Source organism: Elaeis guineensis, chromosome 3 (assembly GCF_000442705.2).
Source record: "Elaeis guineensis isolate ETL-2024a chromosome 3, EG11, whole genome shotgun sequence".
NCBI classification, from domain to species: domain Eukaryota; kingdom Viridiplantae; phylum Streptophyta; class Magnoliopsida; order Arecales; family Arecaceae; genus Elaeis; species Elaeis guineensis.
In genome coordinates, this window is record NC_025995.2 from 111,844,868 (window position 1) to 111,868,225 (window position 23,358).

The 23,358-nt window shown below is 48.7% G+C and overlaps 1 protein-coding gene across 2 annotated transcripts; it reads left to right on the forward strand.

Moving 5' to 3' along the window:
* The first annotated feature begins 17,237 nt into the window (after window positions 1-17,237).
* Window positions 17,238-18,951, forward strand: LOC105040884 (plasma membrane-associated cation-binding protein 1). 2 transcript variants are annotated; one of them, XM_010917623.4, is made up of 5 exons: window positions 17,238-17,377; window positions 17,509-17,676; window positions 17,756-17,845; window positions 18,060-18,144; window positions 18,293-18,951. In XM_010917623.4, exons 2-5 carry the CDS (start codon window positions 17,569-17,571, stop codon window positions 18,592-18,594), a joined length of 585 nt encoding a protein of 194 aa, XP_010915925.1. In that variant the 5' UTR covers window positions 17,238-17,377; window positions 17,509-17,568; the 3' UTR covers window positions 18,595-18,951. The 2 variants fall into 2 exon arrangements, with proteins under 2 accessions (XP_010915925.1, XP_010915926.1); XM_010917624.4 differs by having other exon boundaries at window positions 17,279-17,377; window positions 17,470-17,676.
* The last annotated feature ends 4,407 nt before the right edge of the window (window positions 18,952-23,358 follow it).

The following is a 23,358-nucleotide window of genomic DNA, read 5'->3' on the forward strand; positions in this document are numbered from 1 at the left end:
TTGATGATGAAATTTTTTTATCATAAATAATTGACTATTTATGATGAAAAATTATTTTTCATCACAAACACTAAATTATTTACAACATAATATTTTCATCACAAATAATTCATAATTTTTATATTTTTAAAATTTTTATTTTTTTTAAAATATTGATGAGAAAAATATTTTCATCGTAAATAATAGCTATCTATGATGAAAATTATTTTTTATCATAAATACTAAATTATTTATAATGAACTATTTTCATCGTAAATAATCTATAATTTTTATATTTTTTAAATTTTTTATTTTTTTCAAAATATTGACCATAAAAAAATTTCATCGTAAATAATAGACTATTTATAATGAAAAATTATTTTTTATCATAAATATTAAATTATTTACAACTTAGTATTTTCATCGTAAGTAATCCATAATTTTTGAATTTTTAAAATTTTTTATTTTTTTTGAAATATTGATGATGAAAATTTTTCATCATAAATAATTTAATATTTATGATAAAAAATACTTTTCATCATAAATATTAAATTATTTATGATGTAATATTTTAGTCTCAAATAATCTATAATTTTTAAATTTTAAAAATTTTATTTTTTTCAAATATTAGCGAAAAAATTTTTTCATCGTGAATAATTTTATATTTACGATGAAAAATATTTTTTATTTTAAATACTCAATTATTTATGACGTAATATTTTCATCATAAATAATCTATAATTTTTAAATTTTTAAAATTTTTTATTTTTAATTATTAGCGATGAAATATTTTAGTTGGGAATAATATTATTTTCGATGAAAAAATATTTTTCATCATAAATATTTAAATTATTTAAGATAATAATATTTTTATCGTAAATATTTAAAAATTTAAAATTAAAATAGATGTTGTATTATTTACGACGAAAATATTCGTCGCAAATAATGAGTATTTATGATGAAATTTTTTTTCGTCACTAATAGCAATCTATTTGCGATGAAAAATTATTTTCATCGTAAATATTTTATTATTTATGATGAATTTAATTTTTCATCATAAATATTTTTATTGGTGATAAAAATATTTTTATCATAAATAATTTTCTCATAAAAATATTTTTTTTTATAATAATGATAGTTGTATCATTTTTTTTGATGCAAAATATACACATAATATAAAAGATCCCTTCTAACCAACCATCTGCGGCAGATTTTACACCCCTTGGTTTTTTTGGGGTCGTCAAAACTTACCACGCCCTCCCATAGGTACAACCGTGTCTCCTACACTGTCCAAAATTCCTTTATGGGAGAGAAGCTTCATCCCACCTCATAATGCGGTGAATATTGTTTCCTCAATTAGCCAGAGCATCTACTACACCATTACCTTTCACCGTGCTCTATCATCAAATTTTTGCTAACTGGCAGGTAAAGGCTGGGCATATTCAACTGGATGACGATATTTTGGGGCAAACTAATGATACCTCCACAGAAATTTCTATAGGAGTAATTGTTTTCTAACTAATGTCCTTAGATCCAACTCTGGCCGGTCAAGTCAGCCAACGCATCGCCACCGCTAGCCGTTACGCCACCCGCTAACTAACAACAATACTTATGGATTAGCATCTGCATTGTGCTACAAAGATTGTTTAATACTTTCAATTATCAAATGCTAGTAATTTAGAAGGAAAAACTGTCGTATCAAAAGGTTAATGTTGTCAACAAAACTATAATACTGATTGAATGGTGGGGCTAATCAATTATACTAGTTAAACACAACCGTGATGTTGTCTAAGCAAATTAATCATAATATCTTAGGTGGATCCTATAAGGAATATCTGCCAACGAAACAAACGAAAGTCTCATTATAACGTGAAGAAAGTTATATTAGATCTGGTCATTACTGACTTTTTCAACATCCCCACCCCAACCCAAAAAAACAAAAAAAAAAAAAAGAAAAAGAAAAAGAAAGAAAGAAATTGCCCCGGTTACCACCTTATGAACCTGGCAGATCATGGGCATGTAAAGGTATTACGATGGAAAAACCATTTGAATCAAAAACAACCAAAACAGAATAATCAACTCCAAAAATATTTATTAGTAGGAAAATATTTAATTGCTTCATATGTATGAACCAACATGAGAATCAAAAACACGGCGGCATACTTGTTCATTTACGGTGGAACATGCTCTAATTTCTCCGGTCATAGCGTTGCAACTCTACAAAGCTAACTGCTTCCGTTCTACCTAAGCTTTGAAGGATTAACAAAATCCTTGATTTATTGACAAGCTACCGATTAGGAGTGGTTGAAATGGAAGGTTCATGTGAGTCCTGGTCTGCTCGTTAATTGATTCAAGCGTCGCCAACCTCCTTCTATGGGCTATGGGAGTTGACTCCACTCTCTCAATGTATATCTCAGAATAGGTTACTTGAACGCAAGAAACATGTGTAGGATACATGTCAGCAAGACAAACTTGCCTCATCCTAAATTTGATAAGATAATCCTTCAAGATAAGAAGAGTACCTTGTGAACATCAACTTTTCTCATTCTTCCTTTCTTTGTGTTCCAACTAAGACAACGGGTTCGTCATGCAAGAAAGCTAGCTGGTCAAGAGCAATGCGGATTTGACCAGCTTGCACCAAATGCCGTGTCAAACCACATCACAGCCATCCAAGAGGGGGAGCCCCTGGAGTGCTAGCGGGTGGCTTCTACTCCAATTCTATTTTTTGAAAAATTATTAATTGAATCAAATCCATCGGCAGAGCAGTAGATCAGTCAACCTACTAACAGACACGTATGAAGGTGGATAAAAAAAAATAGAGGAGAAAGGAAAAAAATAATATAAACATGTTGTATATGTTAGTGCATGGTTGAATTGTTTACACCAAACAAAAATTTTGTTTTCCTAGCAAAATAATAAAAAATTTATTTTCTTACCAAAAAAATAAAAAAATAAAAATTTCACCTATCCTTTCGTATGAAAAAAAATAAATATTTATTGTAATGGTGATATTATATCAAATTTATAATAACTAATAAAAATTTTTATATATATTTTATAGATTATCATGTATTTGATCGATTTTTATAGATTATATCCCATACTATTCATTATCCATGTTTCACTCATTTTTGGTTATTGATTGATTTGTTACAACCGTGGTTACATCATTGCAATGAATATTTTCTCTCTCCACACCCCCTTGGTTCCGTTCCACCGTCTCCCTTGTTCACATGAGACAAACATCATGACGCGCCTATTTTTACGCACACGCTCTCCGTATAAAGAGGGCCCACATGGAGTGGCAGTCGGGCCCTTGTATCAAGCAAGGGTTTACAGCTGGGTCTTTTGAGAGGTTGGTTTGTCGACTGTTTTCGTGGGGGTAGAGATGAAAATGGGTGCAGGGAATTACGGGTGAAGCAGGGGAAGAATCTGGAATCACGTAGATTCTTAGTAGGGAGGAGCGAGGCGACCGCCACCTCGGATTCGAATGTTACTCTTGGCCACTGCTCCACCGACTCAGACACGCTGTCCTCCCCTGGCCCCATGCGGCCAGCCAATCTGACCTGCCAAAAGATTGCCTCAAATCTTTGAGCTGTGACAATCTGGAACTCAGTGTCCTTCTAAAGCCAGTGACCGCCCCAGCAAAGTATTCGATAAAGATTTTTCTTATGTTCACCGTACCACAATGATGCTCGATCTATGTCTTTGAGCTGGTTTTAGTATTCAGGTTATCCTGAAGTCTTCTTTATCTGAGTAGCTAATATTATGCTGCAAGATTTCAAGAATACAAAGACTACTTGGCACCACTCAGATTTGAATTGAGATTTCTCCAGAGTGACTAGTGCTAACCAGCTGAGTCATTAGCTATCGACAGTTTTATGATAGAATTGAAGTACAATTGTTCAAAATATTAAAACCATGCACTATTGTTTCTATGCAACATTGGACTGGTCTGCAACTGATAATGAACTTGATTCAAGCTAGATACAACACTATATGGATTAGTAGTGTTGGGGGATACCCACCGACCGACCGACCGACTATCGGAGGGCCCGACCGGCTGGCGGCCCGACCGACCGACCGACTATCGGAGGGCCCGACCGTCTGGCGGCCCGACCGACCGACCGACTATCGGAGGGCCCGACCTCGGGGCCCCGACCGACCGACCGACCGACTGTCGGAGGGCCCGACCGGCTGGCGGCCCGACCGACTAACCGACGGCCCGACGAACGACTCTGACTGGCCGATCGTAAGTCGGGCGGCAGGCCAACGGACGCCATCAGCGGCTAACCACGGCCATTCCACGGTCTATTCCCGACCGACTGAACCCAGAGGTCCGGTAGCCGACCCACTTGAAGCTCGCCGACCGACGGAGGAGTCCGACGCCACTCTGCTGGCCACCGACCTTGGGTCGGCCGACTCCACCAACCGCCGTACGGCCGCCAGACGTTGTCAGCTCTGACACGGACATGCGGCACAGTTACCTAGAGGTATTGTCCCGCCGAGAGCCGGGTCAACCCTGGTGATTAGACGGCTACACGGCGACATGATGTTTTCACGGCGGCTCTGACAGCCTACAGTGAGTTGACAGTTCCTCACTTGTCCGCGCCATTAATGACGGCGCCATACCGTGCTCCACTATATATACCGGGGAAGGCAACAGTGCAAAGGATCGATCCGCTCGTCTCTCCCACATACGCAGGCTCGCTCCTCTCTCTTCCTCTCCCTCTCTCCTTCTCAGAGCTCTCTGTCTGCATTTCACTGTTGCCCAGTCATCTCCCTGACTTGACCGTCGGAGGGTCCCCGCCGGAGCCGCCTCCCGGCGATCGGGCGACGAGGCGATTGGCCGCAACAGATTGGCGCGCCAGGAAGGGGGGCAGCATGACAAAGACAAGAGCTCAACGATCGAGAGTCACTGGGTCGGCAAGGCGCTCTTCCCGCCGGGAAGAAGCCTCCCCGCCCCCACCGACGGTGGAGCCTAGCTCTCCGCATCCTGCAGTGACCACGGAGGCCCAGATTGCGGCCATCGTACGGCAGATGACCGTACTGACCGACGCAGTCAAAAGCCTCCAGCAACAACCGGCGGCCCGACCTATGCCTTCCAGGAGCAGCCGCCGACGGCCGCGCCGACCTTCGTCGCCTCCATGCGAGCGCTCTCAACAGCGCTCCCACGGGGAGGAGGAGGGGCGAACGCGGCGCGACGACCGACGGTCTCAGCGGCCCTCTCCTTCCCCGCTGGAACGGGCGAGGAAGGAGAAGCGACCGCGCACACCGTCGGCCACTCTTTCAGAATCCTCCGGAGGCTCCACCCCTGGGGTCTCCCAGCATCGACGAGCGGACGACTACGAGCGACGGTTCGAGGAGATCGACCGCCGGCTCGCCCAACTGCAGATGGACGGCCAGAAGTCTTCGAACGACGTCGACTTCCAGACCGCCCAGCCTCTCTCTCGACTGGTCCTCGATGAGCCGATTCCCAGTCGGTTCAAAATGCCGAATGTGGAGCCATACGACGGCTCCACCGACCCAGTCGACCACCTCGAGAGCTATAAAGCTCTCATGACAATTCAAGGGGCAACCGACGCTCTTTTTTGCATCGGCTTCCCCGCCACACTTCGCAAGGCTGCCAGGGCGTGGTACTCCGGTCTTCGATCGGGCAGTGTCCATTCCTTCACGCAGCTCGAGCACTCGTTCGTGGCCCATTTCAGCACCAGCCGAAAGCCGCCGCGAACGTCGGATAGCCTTTTCTCCCTCAAGCAGGGGGAAAACGAGACGCTCCGACACTTCGTGGCGCGATTCAACGCGGCCACGCTCGAGGTCCGGGACCTCAACGAAGACATGGCAGTTTCAGCCATGAAGCGGGGTCTGAGGTCGTCCCGATTTACTTATTCTCTGGACAAGACCCTCCCCCGAACATACGCCGAGCTACTGGAACGCGCATACAAGTATATGCGCGCAGATGAAGGAGCGTCCGACCGACGCTTGGTCGAGCCCAGAGGTCCGAAGGAGAAGCGAAGAAAGGGTCGGGAACCTGCCGAACCAGGCAGGCCCCCGGTCAGCAGTCGGCTTTCTCCACCCCGACAGATCCAAAAATCACCTGGCCGACAGACTCCGAGGCCGATGCGTCCCAGGTATGACTCCTACACTCCTCTCTCCGCTCCCCGTGCGCAGATCTTGATGGAGATCGAGGGGGAAGAATACCTGCGACGGCCTCCGCCTCTGAAGGCAAAGGGCCTCGACCATCGGAAGTACTGCCGGTTCCATCGGAGCCACGGCCACGACACCGAGCAGTGCATCCATTTGAAGGATGAGATCGAAAATCTCATCCGCCGGGGGTATCTCCGCAAGTTTCGAAAGGGTCCGCCGACCCGACCGACTGCCGATCGACGCCCCCAGCCGACTGAAGAGGCGCCGACTAATCAGCCGACGGCTGGAGTCATCAATATGATCTCCAAGCGGCTGGGATCGGGGACGTCTACAGGGGGGGAGCCGACGAAAAAGCCACGCCCGGACGACGTGATTACCTTCTCGGAAGACGACGTTCGGGGCATCCAGACTCCCCACGACGACGCTGTTGTTGTGTCGGCGACAATAGCCAATTATGATGTAAAACGAATTTTTGTTGATAATGGAAGTTCGATAAATGTTTTGTTTTACTCTACCTTCTCCCGAATGCGACTACCGACTGATCGACTTAGTGGGGTCTCCACGCCCTTGATCGGCTTTGCCGGAGACACCGTCACGATAGAAGAAGAAATCACCTTGCCCGTGACGGTCGGTACCGAACCACGGCAAAGAACGGTCTCCCTCATTTTCGCGGTCGTCCAAGTTCCTTCGGCCTACAATGCCATACTCGGGCGACCCAGACTGAACGCCCTCAGGGCAATCGTCTCGACGTACCATCTCCTTGTACGATTCCCGACCAAAAACGGAGTCGGGGAGATGCGCGGAGATCAACAGCTCGCCCGACGATGCTTCCAAATCTCCGCCCGAAGCGATGAGACGAAGGATCCCTTGACAATCGACAAACTGGATCAACGGGAGGAGGAAGAGCGGGGTTCGCCGGCCGAGCAGCTCGAGGCGATCCCGATAGGAAAAAATCCCGACAGAAAAGTTTGGATCGGATCTCAATTGCCCGACACCGAACGCCACCGACTGGCGGAGCTGCTGACGGCCAATGCCGACGTATTCGCATGGTCGGCAGCGGATATGTCGGGCATCCCTCCAGAAACAATTACTCACCGACTCAACATCGACCCGACAATGAAGCCGGTGAGGCAGAAGAAAAGGTCCTTCGCCCCAGAAAGGCAGAAGGCCATTGACGAAGAAGTGGACAAGCTGCTCGAAGCAGGCTTCATTCGGGAATCCGCGTATCCCGATTGGCTCGCCAATGTCGTCATGGTCAAGAAAGCCAACGGGAAGTGGAGGATCTGTATCGACTATACCGACCTCAACCGAGCGTGCCCGAAGGATAGCTTTCCACTCCCGAAGATCGACCAGCTGGTGGATGCGACGTCCGGATTTCGACTGCTCAGCTTCATGGACGCCTTCGCCGGGTACAATTAGATCCGGATGGCGCCTGAAGACGAGGAGCACACCGCGTTCGTGACCCCCAAGGGCCTCTACTGTTATCGGGTGATGCCCTTTGGGTTGAAGAATGCCGGCGCCACCTACCAGCGACTCATCAATAAGGTCTTTAAAGACCAGATCGGGCGTAACATGGAGGTATACGTGGACGACATGCTGGTAAAGAGCACGCAGATCCCGGACCATGTTCAGGATCTCGAAGAGACCTTCCGCACCCTTCGACGACACCGAATGAAGCTCAACCCGACCAAATGCGCCTTCGGGGTGACCTCGGGGAAGTTCCTCGGATTCCTCATTTCTCAGAGGGGGATCGAGGCCAACCTTGAGAAAATAAAGGCGATCCTCGACATGCGTCATCCGAACACCAAGAAGGAGGTCCAACAGCTGAACGGAAGAATCGTCGCTCTTAGCCGATTCATTTCCCGATCAGCTGAAAGGTGCCTCCCGTTCTTCAAGACCTTGCGTCAGGCGAACGGTTTCTCTTGGTCGGATGAGTGCGAACAGACCTTTGAAGACCTGAAAAGGTACTTGGCTTCCCCGCCGCTGCTCGTGAAGCCGCAGGACGGGGAAACCTTGTATCTTTATTTGGCCACGTCTCTCGAGGCGATTAGTTCGGTGCTCGTTCGGGAAAACGAGTGCCGAACCCATCAGCCCATCTACTACACCAGCAAAGTGCTCCACGGCGCCGAAGCCAGATACTCGGAGACGGAAAAGATGGTCTTCGCCCTGACCGTCTCCGCGCAACGGCTCCGACCATACTTCCAGGCCCACGCCATCGTGGTACTCACCAACCAGCCCCTGAGGGCCGTACTGCGCCGACCCGACACATCCGGATGGCTCGCTAAGTGGGCAATGAAGCTTAGCGAGTTCGACATTCAGTACCGACCGAGGCCTGCCTTGAAGGCTCAGGTCTTGGCCGACTTCATCGCCGAATGCCCGACGACCGACCAAAGGTCGGGAGCTGAATGCCCGGGACGAGATTCGGTCTCTGAGCCGGACCCGATCTCCACCTGGGCACTTCACATCGACGGAGCCTCCAACGCTCAGGGAAGCGGGGCCGGGCTCCTGCTCACGAATTCGGATGGGGTAGTCGCCGAATACGCCCTCCGGTTCGGCTTCAAGGCCTCCAACAATCAAGCCGAATACGAGGCACTCCTCGCGGGCTTGAGGATGGCGAAGGAACTGGGCATCGACAGCCTCCGGGCATTCTCCGACTCTCAGCTGATCGTGGGGCAGGTCAAGGGCGACTTCGAGGCACGAGATCCGACCATGATCAAGTATCTTCAGAAGGTGAAGGATCTCGTGGCCCGCTTCGTGCATTTCGAGATCTCCCACGTCCCCAGGACGGAGAACGCCCGTGCCGACGCTCTCTCCAGGTTGGCAACGTCGGCCTATGATTCTTTGGGTCGGACGTTTGTCGAAAACCTCCAACAACCGAGCATCGATCGGGTCGAAGAAGTGCAGCAGCTAACGTCTGAACCAAGTTGGATGGACCCGATCGTCCGGTACCTGTCCGACGGGACCAGTCCCCAAGATCCCGCGGAGGCCAAGCGACTTCGATGGTCGGCGTCACAATATGTGATCATGGACGGCCGACTCTACAAGAGGTCGTTCTCCCTCCCTCTGCTCAGGTGCTTGGGACCGACCGACGCCGACTACGCTCTCCGAGAGGTTCACGAAGGAATTTGTGAGAATCACTTGGGGGGCAAGTCCTTAGCCTTCAAAGTCTTACGACAGGGCTACTACTGGCCGACCATGAGGAAAGATGCGGCAGAGTTGGTCCGAAGGTGCGAGCCATGCCAGAAGTATGCCAATATTCAGCACCAACCGGCCAGCCAAATCGCTCCCATTGTCGCTCCGTGGCCCTTCGCTCAGTGGGGAGTCGATATTCTCGGCCCCTTCCCACCGGCGTCAGGCCAGAGAAAGTTCATCGTTGTCGCCATCGACTACTTCACGAAGTGGGTCGAGGCCGAGCCCTTGGCGCAGATCACCGAGCGGAAGATGGAGGACTTTGTCCAAAAGTCCATCATCTTCAGGTTCGGGTTGCCGCACACCATCATCACCGACAACGGACGGCAATTCGACAACCAAGACTTCAAGGACTTCTGCACCAGATTCCACATTCGTCATCGACTAACTTCAGTCGGGCACCCACAATCCAACGGCGAGGTTGAAGTGACGAACCGAACCCTGCTCCATGGACTCAAGACCCGACTGAACGAAGCCAAAGGCCTCTGGGTCGACGAGCTGGGCTCCATCCTGTGGGCTTACCGAACGACCCCCCGCGTCCCGACCGGAGAGTCGCCGTTCAGTTTGGCCTACGGAACAGAAGCCATGATCCCGCTCGAGATTGGCCTGCCATCTTCAAGGGTCGAGCAATACCGCGAGCCGGACAACTCCGAAAGCCGGAGAGCCGACCTAGATCTTCTCCCCGAACTGCGAGATGAGGCTCAAATTCGAACGGCCTCCTACCGACAGAGGGTCGCCCGGTACTACAACGCCAAGGTCAGACCAAAGATCTTTAAACCTGGCGACCTAGTCTTGAGGAAGGCGCAAGTGTCAAAGCCCTTGGACCAAGGGAAGTTGGCTCCCAACTGGGAAGGACCCTACAAGGTTGCTGACACCTTCGGGCCGAGGGCCTACCGACTGGAGACCCTTGAGGGGAAACCCATTCCCCGGACTTGGAACGCCGACAACTTGAAGCTGTATCACCAGTGAATTTTGTAATTCAATCGTTGGAATACAAGTTCAGTTTGAAAAATCGGAGTTCTAACCCTTCGACTACTGATCGGTGCTCAGCCCCCACGCATCGACACGGATCTGGCACCGACGACACATCAGCCCCTTACACGGGCCGATGCATCTACGATGACGGGAGTTTATACTCCTTCTACGGTCGAATTTTCGGGCAGAATCCATCGGCCGACTGGCCGATCGGGCCCCGACCGAAGAAAGGCTAAAAGCCCACGCGGCTATTGCCGCGACTTCCGACCAGGCTACGGCTGGTCGAGGGATATTCGGCTTATCACCGTCTATCACATGATGCGACCTCAGTCGCACCCACTACTCGCCGATCGTCCTACGGGCGGCTGAACGACACTCGGCTTGCCACCGTCTGTCAAAAGACACGAAACCCGACGCAAGAGCATGGGGACCCGACTTACTATCAAGCCCCCGACACTGCGCCGGATGATGACCGACTAAGTGCGTCTACGAAGGTCCGACCGCCGAACCTTCACTAGGTTCGGTCGGCTCCCTACTTGACGGATACGCCCGAATGGCGACTACAATTATTGGAACCCGACCTAAAGTCGGGACACAAGCTACTTCGGAGCTGTGCAAGCCGGTTGAGTCCTACCGACTTACCCGAGTTGGCGACTTCTCTAAGTTGGTGACTAGGGTTCGACATTACAGCGATAAGAAACATTACAAACAAGAAGCAAAAGAGAAGACAATTTCATTCATTGATTAAAAGAAATTACAAAGTCGGGCCGAAGCCGATTACATGTATTTTCAGGAAGAAATAAAAGGATGACAGTCGGCTGGACCGATCATTCGTCCTGGATAGTCTCTTCGGCCGACGGAGGATCGGGAAGAATCGGCGTCTCGACCATGAGCGGCGCTGGGTCGACGGCAGAAGGATGTCCTTCAGTCGGCGAAGGACCTCCGGTCGGCTCCTGCTCCAGGACGGCTTCCTCCGTTGGGATGATGCCTCCCGACAGATGGTCGGCCTCCTCTTCGGTTCCCTCCTCTTCGGCGAGTAGCGGTGCGACTCGGCTGACGTCCACCTCCGGGTACAAGGCATGGACGGCATCCCGACCGTCCTCAAACCCGACCCGGTAGGAGGCAAAGCCCGACTCGAGCATCTCCTCCTTGTACCGGTCGGAGGCCCGGAAGTCTTCAACCGCACGATCGGCCGACTCCTTCGCCGACCGTACTTCGTCCTCAGTATGGGCCAGCTCCTCCCTCGCCAACTCCGCCTCGGCCCTGGCAATTTCGACGTCGATTTGGGCAATGGACAAGTCCTCTTCGGTTTCCGCGAGCTTCCCCAGGCTGACCCGAAGTTGCTCGCGTTCCCCTTGGAGTTCGGAGGTGGCACTGTCCCGTTCGCGTCGAAGACGACGCACGACCCGACCTTTGTGCTTGGCCTCCTTCTTGGCCGACTTCAGTTCGGCCATAAGCCGGGAGACCTCGTCCGTCAACTTGGCCTCCCGGTCGACCGACTCTTGCAGTTGGTCGACTAGCATCGCTCTTTCGGCCTCGGCCGCCGCCGACCTTTCCTTGAAGGCTGCCCGAACGTCGCCGAACCTTCGGTATCCGGCCTCCAACTCGGACATGGTGAAGATCAACTGCCGACGGAAAAAAGCTTTGTCAGAATTATGTGGCAAGCGAAAATTCTTCTAAGGAAAAAGGTGACGCGAAGCTTACCTCCACCATCGACGGGTAGAACCGCGACAGCATCTCGGTCACCTGCCGAGACCGCAACGACTGAACGTCGGTAGGGAGGAGGATCCCCTGGCACAACCTCCTCGCAAGGTTGTGGTCGGCCAAGGCCGATGCACCCTCGGGGTAGTATGCGCTGGGGGGCATTGATCTCTCCTCCTCCGAGGGCTCCATCGGGGCCTTCCCCCGATCAGCTGCCCCGACCGACGGGGCTGGCAGCGATGGGACGCTGGAGTTCGACCCGGCGCCCCCCGTTGCGCCGGCGGACGCCTCCGGACGATGTTCGGCTCCCCGAACGACGTCCAGCTCCGCCCGCGGCGGCGAAACCGCCGACACTCCTTCGGCCACTTCCTCGGTCGGCCTCTCCTCGACTCGCCTCTCCTCCACTCGGACAGTCGGAGCCGCGAGGGCTATGATTGGCTCCGACCCCTCGGTCGCCGACGCTTCCACGGTCGGCGGGACTGGGGCTGATCTCTTGGAAGGGCGCGAAGGGCCAGCCCCCGACGCTGGCCTCTTCCTCGCGGTGGCAAACTAACGAATTTCGGCGTCGGTCGGCCTCATCCTCGGCGGTGTCCCTGCAAAACCGACCAATGTCAAAGGCCGGACCAGAACTACCCTAAAGCCGAATAAAAAGAAAAGCTGGGGAATCGGGCGATACCTATTCGGGGGACCAGACTCAGGCCGGCATCATAGAGAGCTTGCTCGGTAACAAGCTCCCTCTGCTTCGGGACCAACATGTCTTTGAGTCGGTGGAAGTCCTCCCGGTCGTCCACGTCGACCCGACTGTTGTCGTTGGCCTCAGTTCGGGGTACACCCCAGCGAGAAGGAAAGCCCCAAGAGGAGGAAGAGGAAACAAAGAAAAACTGGTTCTTCCATCCATGAATGGACGATGGAAGACCGGTTATGAAGGCAAGACCCTTCCGGGGATTGAAGAGCCACCACCCTCGGGCTTTAGGGTGGGGTCGGAGCACAAAGAAGGCCCGGAAGAGGGAAACGCGAGGGTTGGTCGGCAAGAGCTGACACAACAGCGCGAAAGAAATGATTAGCCGGACAGAGTTCGGCGCCAGTTGCGCCGGACAGAGTCCGTAGTAATCAAGCAGATTCCGGACGAACTCCGGAATCGGAAGTCGAAGACCCGCACGAAGGTCCTCAACATACAGCGCCAGGTCGCCGGGCGGAGGGTTGTTGACCCGACCGCCGGCCCCTGGAGCGGAGAGCCGAAACTGCTCCGGGATGCGATAGTGCTCCCGAAGCTGATCGACGTTCGGCCCCGAAAGCGAGGAGGCCTCATCTTCCGGAGCCGATCGGGTGTCGTCGGTCGGGTTCCCCGACCGAGCTCCCTGAGTCGGTTTCCTGGTCATTGTGCAGGAACCGAAAGAAGAGAAAGAAGAGAAGAAAGCAAGAAGGGGAAGGAGGACCACGAACCCGATGGACCCTCCGGAAGTAGAGAAGAGCTCTGCCCGCGACGACCGAGAAATCGCCCGGACAGAGTTTCCCCAGCAAATGGCAAATGTGGGTCAGGGTCCGGGAGGTCCTATATATATAGGGCCGACCGACGGCCGAGATGCTCCCGCACCGACCAAGGTCCTCCAGATGCGCGACGCGTGGCGCCCGCCGGTTGGCTAAGGATTCGGCGCGCATCGCCCCGGGGCGCCCGCACCGCCCTTATTAAATGCTAGAGCGGACGCCGGCCAACCACCATGACACGCGGCGCGCGGGAGTTGGCTCCGCAGTCGGCCGCCCGCGCCGGTCCGCGTTCTCGATGGGACGCCTCACCCGCGATCGGCGCCGAATATCCGATCGACTGACGTCGTATCGTCCGGCACCCGATCTTCTGACACCGACGTGACGACTAACGACGACAAGACGCGGCGTCTGACACCGGACGCCGGCGCGACTTCTGGCATCGACTAGACGTTCGGATCACTTGGGATTCGTGAGGTGTCAGACAACGGATCAGCCGGCGGTACGGTCGGATCTGCACATGCGACAAATTCACTCCCAGTCGCCCGGCCTTGCCACCCGAATGAAGGCATCGGCCAGCTCTCCACCCGACTTAGGAGTGGAGGGGGGCAACTGTTGGGGGATACCCACCGACCGACCGACCGACTATCGGAGGGCCCGACCGGCTGGCGGCCCGACCGACCGACCGACTATCGGAGGGCCCGACCGTCTGGCGGCCCGACCGACCGACCGACTATCGGAGGGCCGACCCCGACCGACCGACTGTCGGAGGGCCCGACCGGCTGGCCCGACCGACTAACCGACGGCCCGACGAACGACTCTGACTGGCCGATCGTAAGTCGGGCGGCAGGCCAACGGACGCCATCAGCAGCTAACCACGGCCATTCCACGGTCTATTCCCGACCGACTGAACCTAGAGGTCCGGTAGCCGACCCACTTGAAGCTCGCCGACCGACGGAGGAGTCCGACGCCACTCTGCTGGCCACCGACCTTGGGTCGGCCGACTCCACCAACCGCCGTACGGCCGCCAGACGTTGTCAGCTCTGACACGGACATGCGGCACAGTTACCTAGGGGCATTGTCCCGCCGAGAGCCGGGTCAACCCTGGTGATTAGACGGCTACACGGCGACATGATGTTTTCACGGCGGCTCTGACAGCCTACAGTGAGTTGACAGTTCCTCACTTGTCCGCGCCATTAATGACGGCGCCATACCGTGCTCCACTATATATACCGGGGAAGGCAACAGTGCAAAGGATCGATCCGCTCGTCTCTCCCACATACGCAGGCTCGCTCCTCTCTCTTCCTCTCCCTCTCTCCTTCTCAGAGCTCTCTGTCTGCATTTCACTGTTGCCCAGTCACCTCCCTGACTTGACCGTCGGAGGGTCCCCGCCGGAGCCGCCTCCGGTCAGTGCGGACTTCCTTTTGCAGGTGCACGCTTCCCGGTGATCGGGCGACGAGGCGATTGGCCGCAACAAGTAGTAACTCGCTTTAGCTAGAAAGAGATTGAGTTAAGATAGGTTCTGTTGCGGCCAATCGCCTCGTCGTCCGATCGTCGGAGAGCGTGCACCTGCAAAAGAAAGTCCGCACTGACCGGAGGCGGCTCCGGCGGGGACCCTCCGACGGTCAAGTCAGAGAGGTGACTGGGCAACAGTGAAATGCAGACAGAGAGCTCTGAGAAAGAGAGAGAGGGAGAGAGGAGTGAGCCTGCGTATGTGGGAGAGACGGGCGGATCGATTCTTTGCACTGTTGCCTTCCCCGGTATATATAGTGGAGCTAGGTATGGCGCCGTCATTAATGGCGCGGACAAGTGAGGAGCTGTCAACTCACTGTGGATTGTCAGAGTCGCCGTGAAAACGTCATGTCGTCGTGTGGCCGTCCAATCACCAGGGTTGACCCGACTCTCGGCGGGACAATGCCCCTAGGTAACTGTGCCGCATGTCCGTGTCAGAGCTGACAACGTCTGGCGGCTGTACGGTGGTTGGAGGGGCCGACCGACCCAAGGTCGGTAGCCAGCCGAGTGGTGTCGGGCCCCTCCATCGGTCGGCGAGCTTCATGTGAGTCGGCCATCGAACCTCGGGGTTCAGTCGGTCGGGATGGATACGCCCGACATACCCCCAGTCGGCGATGGGCCGTTGGACGGCCGGCGGTTAGCCGCTGATGGCATCCGTCAGTCGGTCGCCCCGACCGACGATCGGTCGGTCTATCGGCCAGTCGGAGTCGTCCATCGGAGGCGGTCGGGCCACCAGTCGGTCGGGCCCTCCGGCAGTCGGTCGGCGGGTCGCCAGTCGGTCGGCGGGTCGCCAGTCGGTCGGTCGGGCCGCCAGTCGGTCGGGCCCTCCGGCAGTCGGTCGGCGGGTATTTTCCCAACAGGTTCTATTTGGATATATAAGATTCATGCAAAGATGAAACAGTTCCGAACTCCACATAAAACTCATTGTGTTTGGATTGACTTATACAGACTCGAATGAAATGAGATCTCCACCCAAACACCCAATATGAGCGGATTTCAACGAGTTAATATTCATGACATAGAAAATTGCTAATCTCTACTTAACCTAAAATTAGACCAGATATGATTTATATGAACCTACCGCATGAGAGGCATAACTCATTTAAGGGTTGCTTGAATGCGTAACTCTGATAAAATAAATTACCTCTCACAAAAGCCATGGTAAAAAGGTAGGAGATACGTCTCCCAAAAAGGTGATTTGATACGACGAACATCCTCGATGGGAGCGTAACATCCGTAATCTTCGGTGGTTTACGGTGCCCACCACATTCAGGGCTTGGTTGGCACGTGTGGGAGGATATTTGCCACCGTTCACCACGGTGGTAGGCGGTGCAAGGAGACGAAGAAACAAAGCATAAATTTTAAAATTAAAATTTTCCTTTGGAGGCGGTGATAGCGGAAGGTGGGGGCATTCTGCAGATGGTTCGGGTTGTATCTTTTTCGCGAAAGATTTATCGACTTTCTTTGCGATATCAACCGTTAGATGGCGTCTCCCGCAGAACGCAAGCACTCCGAAGGTCACAGCTCTCACGGCGGATATTGCGCGATCCAACGGTGGATTAGCGCGGAGTAAGGTGAACCCTTCTTTCGGACGAAAGATGCAACGCGAACAAGCGCAAACAAGGACGACACCGCGGCTTAGATCCCCGGACAGCGAAGCCACGTGGTAGGGGAGAGTCCCCCATGCGGTCCTCCGGGCCCACCGCAGGAGAATTTTATTTTTTTAAAAAATACTCGTTTCCCCTCCCGATTCCCCGCTCGGTGGGACCCACAAATCGCAGAGTGCCACCCAAGCATGCGTCGGGTTCGAGTTGTAGCTTTCGCTCGAATGAATGATTGATCCTTTTTCGCGTCTTGTCCGTTAGATCGCGCCTTGCACATTTTCAAAGCAATCCGATCCCTTTCTTCCCTGGCCTGCACAGATCTCGGAGCGCATATTGCGCGATGGAATGGTTAATGTCGAGAAAGAAGGGCAATCATTCTTTGGTACAGAAGATACAACCCGAACTCGCATGCGTCCCTCCATCGCCAGCTGGAGCTCTCTTCGTTCCTAATCCACCCCTTTCTAACGCATATTTACAGGCATACCCTTACTTTATACGTAATGACCGTAGACCCTTTGGCGTGCTTCTGGTCCCATCGTGCGTCATAGCTCGCATCATTCACGCCCGCTCAAGGCAAAAGCCGCTGCCCCGTACCTGGCGTTGTGAACCCCTGGGGTGTTATCGTAATTCAAAAGAAATAGAGGGTTGTTCTGGTGGGGTGTCCATCTATATCTCCCTGCCAGGCCTCGTGGCTCCCTGGACATTACTTTTGTTTTTGTACATACGGTTGGTGATCTCGGCTGATTGATCACAAGAGGAGGAGGAGAAGAAGAAGAGAGATCGAGCTGGTGTGTATTCTTCTTCCCATTTAAGTTTCCTTCATATGGTTTGTTTGATATCTGCCGTGGTGTTATTTGCTGTTAATTAGCTTTCTTCTCAGATATTAATATTTCGTCTCCTGCTATTGTTTTCCATATAGACAAGACTATCGGAAAACTAAGGAGAGGGAGATCAAAGTAGCAGACAAAGGAGAGGAGAGATGGGCTACTGGAAGTCCAAACTTCTTCCAAAGATTAAGAAGGTGTTCGATAAGAACGGCAAGAAGGCGGCTGCTGCCGAGGCGTGCAAGTCCTTTGATGACTCCAAGGTGGCGTTTTTGCTTCCCACCTCCTCCTTGTTCAGTGCTTTTCTTTTTTCTCTACCTTATACCTTTTGGTTTGGTACAGGGGGAGATCGACAAGGAGTTTGAAGAGAAAAAGACCGAGCTCCAGCCCAAAGTGGTAGAGATCTATGAAGCTTCTTCAGCTGAGATCAAGGTAATTAAAGCCTCTCCAATCCATAAAAACACCTAAAAAAGCTAATACTAGCAAAATTATTTTTCAGTAGAACTGTTTCAAATTGATATCAATCATCACATACGCCTACAAATAAAAATATTCACCATATGTTCGTACCACAGCTTTATATACCCAACCCAGCTTATTTTTTTAAAAACAATACTGTTTCTGATAATGGTTTCTATTGATACAGTCTGTGGTGAAGGAACGCACAGAAGGAGGAGTGAAGAAGAACTCGACGGCTGTCACTAAATTCCTCGAGGAATTAGTGAAGATCGGTAATAAAAACATAAACATAATCTCTGTAGTAATCAAAAGGCTTTCTTTTATATATTTTTTCTTAAGAAGAAATAAAAAGCTTAGCCATCTGATGGAAGGATGTCATATATATATATATATATATATATATATATATATCTGTCACAGAGTTCCCTGGCTCAAAGGCAGCCAGCGAGGCCGCCACCAAGTGCGGACCTACCTACGTCACAGGCCCGATCTTCTTCATCTTCGAGAAGGTCTCCACCTTCGTCGTGACCGAAGAGGCCCCTGCCCCGGCCGCCGAGCCAGCCGCCCCTGCCGAGGAGAGCAGCTCCAAAGAGGAGGCACCGGCGGCCAGTGAAGAGAAGAAAGAAGAGATCAACAAGGCGGAGGAGACCACCACCCCTCCCCCTCCTCCCACCGAGGAGGCGACCCCCGCCGCGCCGGCCGAGGAGCCACCAAAGCCTTGAGTATTGGTTCGGTCGTCACAACTTCAACCCCAACCCCCATGGACTTGTACAACTACCACCACCCCACGTTTACATGATTTGTTAAATTCTTTCTTTCCTCTATTTACGTTCTCTACTCTCTTTCTTCCTTTATTTCTTCTCTGTATTTATGTTGGGTTTTTATTTCTGCTGCTGTGGAAAAGGGCAAGCTGTATGGTATTATGAACTGCCGCTTGGTATATGTTTGGGCTTTCTCACTTTTTAAAGGTGATTGGTTTTTTTTTTTTTTAATCATATTGTTACTATTATCATCATTGTAGTGTTATGTCTCATAAAGAATAATAAGTGAACAAAGGAAAGAAAGACTTCCGAGGAGAAGAGCTGTGTTTGTTTGGGTCCCTTCCTAATTTTGTGCATGTAGTTCTCATCTCTGTGCTAGCTAGCTGTCCATCTCCCTTTGATCATACACCAAGTCTGTAAGCGTGATACTAAATCGGGGCCATTTATTTCTTAGTTGGTGTATAGAAGGTTGTCCTTGGACTCCTTGATGGATTTCCTTAGAAGGTTATGGAGATAAGAACAGCTTTGATCGAGTTAGAAACAGGTGGGCTGGTTTCATGTGATGGTGCAGCCTATGTCTCCCGAGACCCCACGTAGATATCAGCAGCACCATGATAACCCCCGCGCGCGGGGTTGAGCAGGAGAAGTAATACCAGGCACCAGGGGTTGACAACAGACACCGGGTGAGGTCAGGAGCAGAAAGAAAGGGACGGGAGCTTAATCCTTCGACTGTTTGAACCTTCTACCGGTGCCTCACATATAATTTTTCCCACACGCAACGCCTAGATAGGGAGATTGACGTTTAGTTTGTATTAATATTTTATTAGCATTCTTGCAACTTGGTCGGGAGTTTGGGGGAGAAGAAGGTAAAAAAATGAAAAATATTAATAAGAAGAGAAAGAGAAAAAAATAATATATATATATATATATTGGGAGTTTAAAAGAAAAAATATTTTTTTTAATTTTAATTAGAAATAGAAAAAGAAAGAAAAAAAGATATTATAATTTTTTATTATTATATTATTCAAAAAAAATTTAAAAAATTTAATAAAAAATTTTTAATTTTTAATTTTTAATTTTCTTTTTTTGATTTTTTTCACCTACAGAAACAACAGTCGATCACAGACTTCAAGATGAAAGACTTAAAATAAATTATGAGATTAAAATATAATATTAATTTTATTCTCATTATTAATAAGATAAGATGAAAATTATAAAAAATTTATTAATTTTTGATTTTTTTCTCTTTAATTCTATTCAATTTAATAAAAAATTATAAATTTAAAAAAATTATATTTTTTCTGCTTTTCTTTTTTTTTAATAAAAAAATTAAGCAAAAAAATATTAATTTTTCTCTCAGCCTCTTTCCTCTTCTCTCCTATTTTTATCTTCCAACCAAGACGTTACCTTTTTTCATCAGGGTTAGGAGGGCAAACAAGTGACAGGCAGGGATAGAAGTTATTAATGTGGTGGGTTCCATGATATTAGGAGGGTGGTGAGGTGAAGCGTCTAATCAAGTTGAGAGGCATCAACGTCTCATCTGCTGACGACGTTTTGGGCCAATGGTGATTAGCATATGTTTCATATAGATTTCAGCAACTATAGCCTTTTGATTACTTGAACCAAAGGGCTAATTTGAACGAAGAGATGTTAGTTGTCAGCTGTTATGTCCTGGTTAACTACAGGAACTTGGAGGTATATCCCGTTGGAAGCTATCAAGCTGGTCGTCCAGGTGGGGTTGTGATGTTGAATTGCACCCATGAATGGATCCTAACGAGCAAATCGGTGGGGTCTCAACGTCCCTTCTGTTAGGTGGTTAATTGACGTCAAGCCAGTGTCCCAAGAGCATGTTACAAGCAACTTGAAGCCCTGTATTAATTTATCTCTTACGAGATAAGAACGTCAGGTGTCTTGGATATGTATTGATTTCATTGGCTAGCATGAATTGCGAGTCATCGCAAGCCAGCTTGAATGGGAGTTTCTACCGTCCCAGGATTCTGCCAAGGTCATCCTGGGTCTCGTGGATGTGACAATTAATGTAAGCAAACACACATCGCGTAGTTGCTTGACAGGTCTCAATGTGTTTTGGATTCCTTTGTGATGAGACAAATAATAACACTACTTTCACTAATGAGCAAAGGCAAAACTGTTTTCCTGAAGCAGGACGAGGAAATAATTGTTTCTAATGAACATACTAACTAAGCAAAAGGATTGTCCCTTTTGACGGATTTCCGAGTCATTCAAGTAACTAGAGCTAGTCATGCACAAAAATTTCTTTTAATTCCTTGGCATTTACAGGAGGAATAAATGCTTGCATAAACATTTCAGACTCGTTTGGTTCACGGGAAGTGAAAAAAGAGAAGATGCAATTCCTGAAAAATAGAGAAAATATCTATTGTTTGATTGAAGTTTTAAGAGTAGAGATAATAGAAATTTTTTTCATTTAGGTAGACACTTTTCATATTTCATGAGAAGTGAAAAAATATTAGAGAGTTGGATTTTAAAATTTTTCACGAAATAAAAATTAATAATATTTTTTTTCAAAAATATCTTTTTAAAATTTGATTAAAATTTTATAAAATATCAAAAAATAATTATCATGATAATGATTTTGTAAATATATGATTGTAAAACATATAAATTTTTAAAATTATCATTTAAATATTATTTTTATAAATATTAATATTATATTATATTAATATCGTCTAATCATTACTTATTAACTGGATCTTGCAGGTAGACCAACTCTCCCACTGCTTCCCCTTTCACTAATGGACTTCCAGACCACCACACGGTGACGGTCAATGGCTTCCCTTAGACTCTAAATTACAGAACTTTCTTTCTGCTTGCAGGAATCCAAACAATCCATAAAACATTGAAAAGCTCGTGTCCAAGTCGTGTGCTAAAAATACTTTGGTGGTGACGGCGACCTTTCCAGTATTTTAATTTGCTAATGGTGATTGAGTAGGTGAGGGCAGACATGCAATTCGCCTACGTGAGCCTTGTTGCTGCCTCGGGGTTGAGGGAGGATATATGGTCTCACCAACAGGACAAATGGACCACCTCCCCCGAGGGCTTCGGCAACAATCATCAAGAACCCAAAGGTATGTGGCTGGGAGAGGCGCCATTAATGGCACCTACATGAATGGCTAGAGTTTTGGATTACCCCCCGCCGTGGTTTTGTTTATTACACAAACCAGGACTTAAAAGCGACCATTGTGGCAGCGTGACGTTAATTGATTGGTGTGGAATAAGCCACATGCTTGACATATAGCTTAATATTAGAGAGAGAGAGAGAGAGAGAGAAACCATGGTGTTGACAGCCAAAGTACATTTAAGATTTAATAAATGACTCAAATCAAGCTAGAAATGGTATTGGAACCAAATATGTCCGGACTTGAAAGTTAATTGAGAGCCAACTTATAAGGATGGTAATGGACCGGATAGAAATCGGATTAACTCGTACAGGTAAATAAAAATCTTATATTCATATCTACCTCATACCCGCCTCAAGTCAGATTGAATCTAATCAATTAGAGATGCAAAACAGATCGGATCAGATACATATAAACAACATAGAATTATTATAATTTTAAATGAAGATATATATTAAGGTTATATCGGATTGGATTCAAATCGGGATATATCATTATTCGTATCCGATCTGAACTCGCTTTGAATATTTTCTTTTTAAAATCCATACCAGTCCAGATTCTAATAAGATCAAATAAAACCTGTCCTATTCGAATCGAATTAAGTCGGATATCCGATGGATCAACCAAAATTACCATCTCTACCAACTTACAAGTATAATAATAATACAATTCTGTCAGTCAGTGAGTGCACCAGAAATAGAGCAAAAGGCTCCTGAATGCTATGTTTATGCTTGATTACAAGATTAGTTCTATCCAAAAACCAATTCAAACATTATCTCCACAAGTGGAAAGACAAGCATGTAATAGTTAGTAGGTATTGAGAGTAAAGTTTCTAGAATTTTGGTAAAACTACCGGGATTTCAGTAGCAAACTACTTGCACCTTCTAGCATTAAGGCGCTAATACAATACGGTTGTTAATGATGACATTATCTTTTAACCACTAAACCTGGTGAGAATTAAATAAAGATAGAAGAATAAAAACAGACCATTCTGCTAATTGGGGAACCCTCTACTCAAGCACTTGACAATTCATTCAGATTGTAAACTTACAGAAGTTAATGTAGTTTCTGGACATGCGTTCATCAACTTTAGTTGTCATATTGCTAGTCTCAAAGCTAATGAATCGCCTATCAATGCATGGCATAAATCGAAGAACTGAAAATAGGTTTCGGATTGATGTGATCTGGTCAGGAATTTGGGGTCAATTTTATCTAGTCAGAACAGGGTACTAGATTCAGGAAACTCGACCACATTGCATTTAAAGTTCAAGCAAATCTGATGGAGGACAATGTCCATCCTCTAGATGAAATGAAGCGGGCAAACTGAACAAAAAAAGTCATGGCAACCCAAAGAATTCTGCAATTCGCTGAAGTCTTCACGTCATTTCATATACTTTTTGGCCTTTCCTATAACTTGTTTGGTTAAAAGTAGCCTCAGAAAAAAAGGGGACCAAATTGCCAGACTTGAGTACCAGCAATATAGGAAGTGCAGACTAGATCAGTTGTTTTGCAGCATAGCAGACAGGCTAGGTCCATAGCAATCAAGACTGGAGTTCAATAAAGATAAGGA

Bases quoted from the DNA above. Each gene is read 5' to 3' on its own strand.
- LOC105040884 (XM_010917623.4), top strand. From the start codon at position 17,569: ATGGGCTACTGGAAGTCCAAACTTCTTCCAAAGATTAAGAAGGTGTTC. The intron at 17,846-18,059 runs GTAATTAAAGCC...CTATTGATACAG, and splicing joins CTTCTTCAGCTGAGATCAAG to TCTGTGGTGAAGGAACGCAC. The intron at 18,145-18,292 runs GTAATAAAAACA...TATCTGTCACAG, and splicing joins CGAGGAATTAGTGAAGATCG to AGTTCCCTGGCTCAAAGGCA.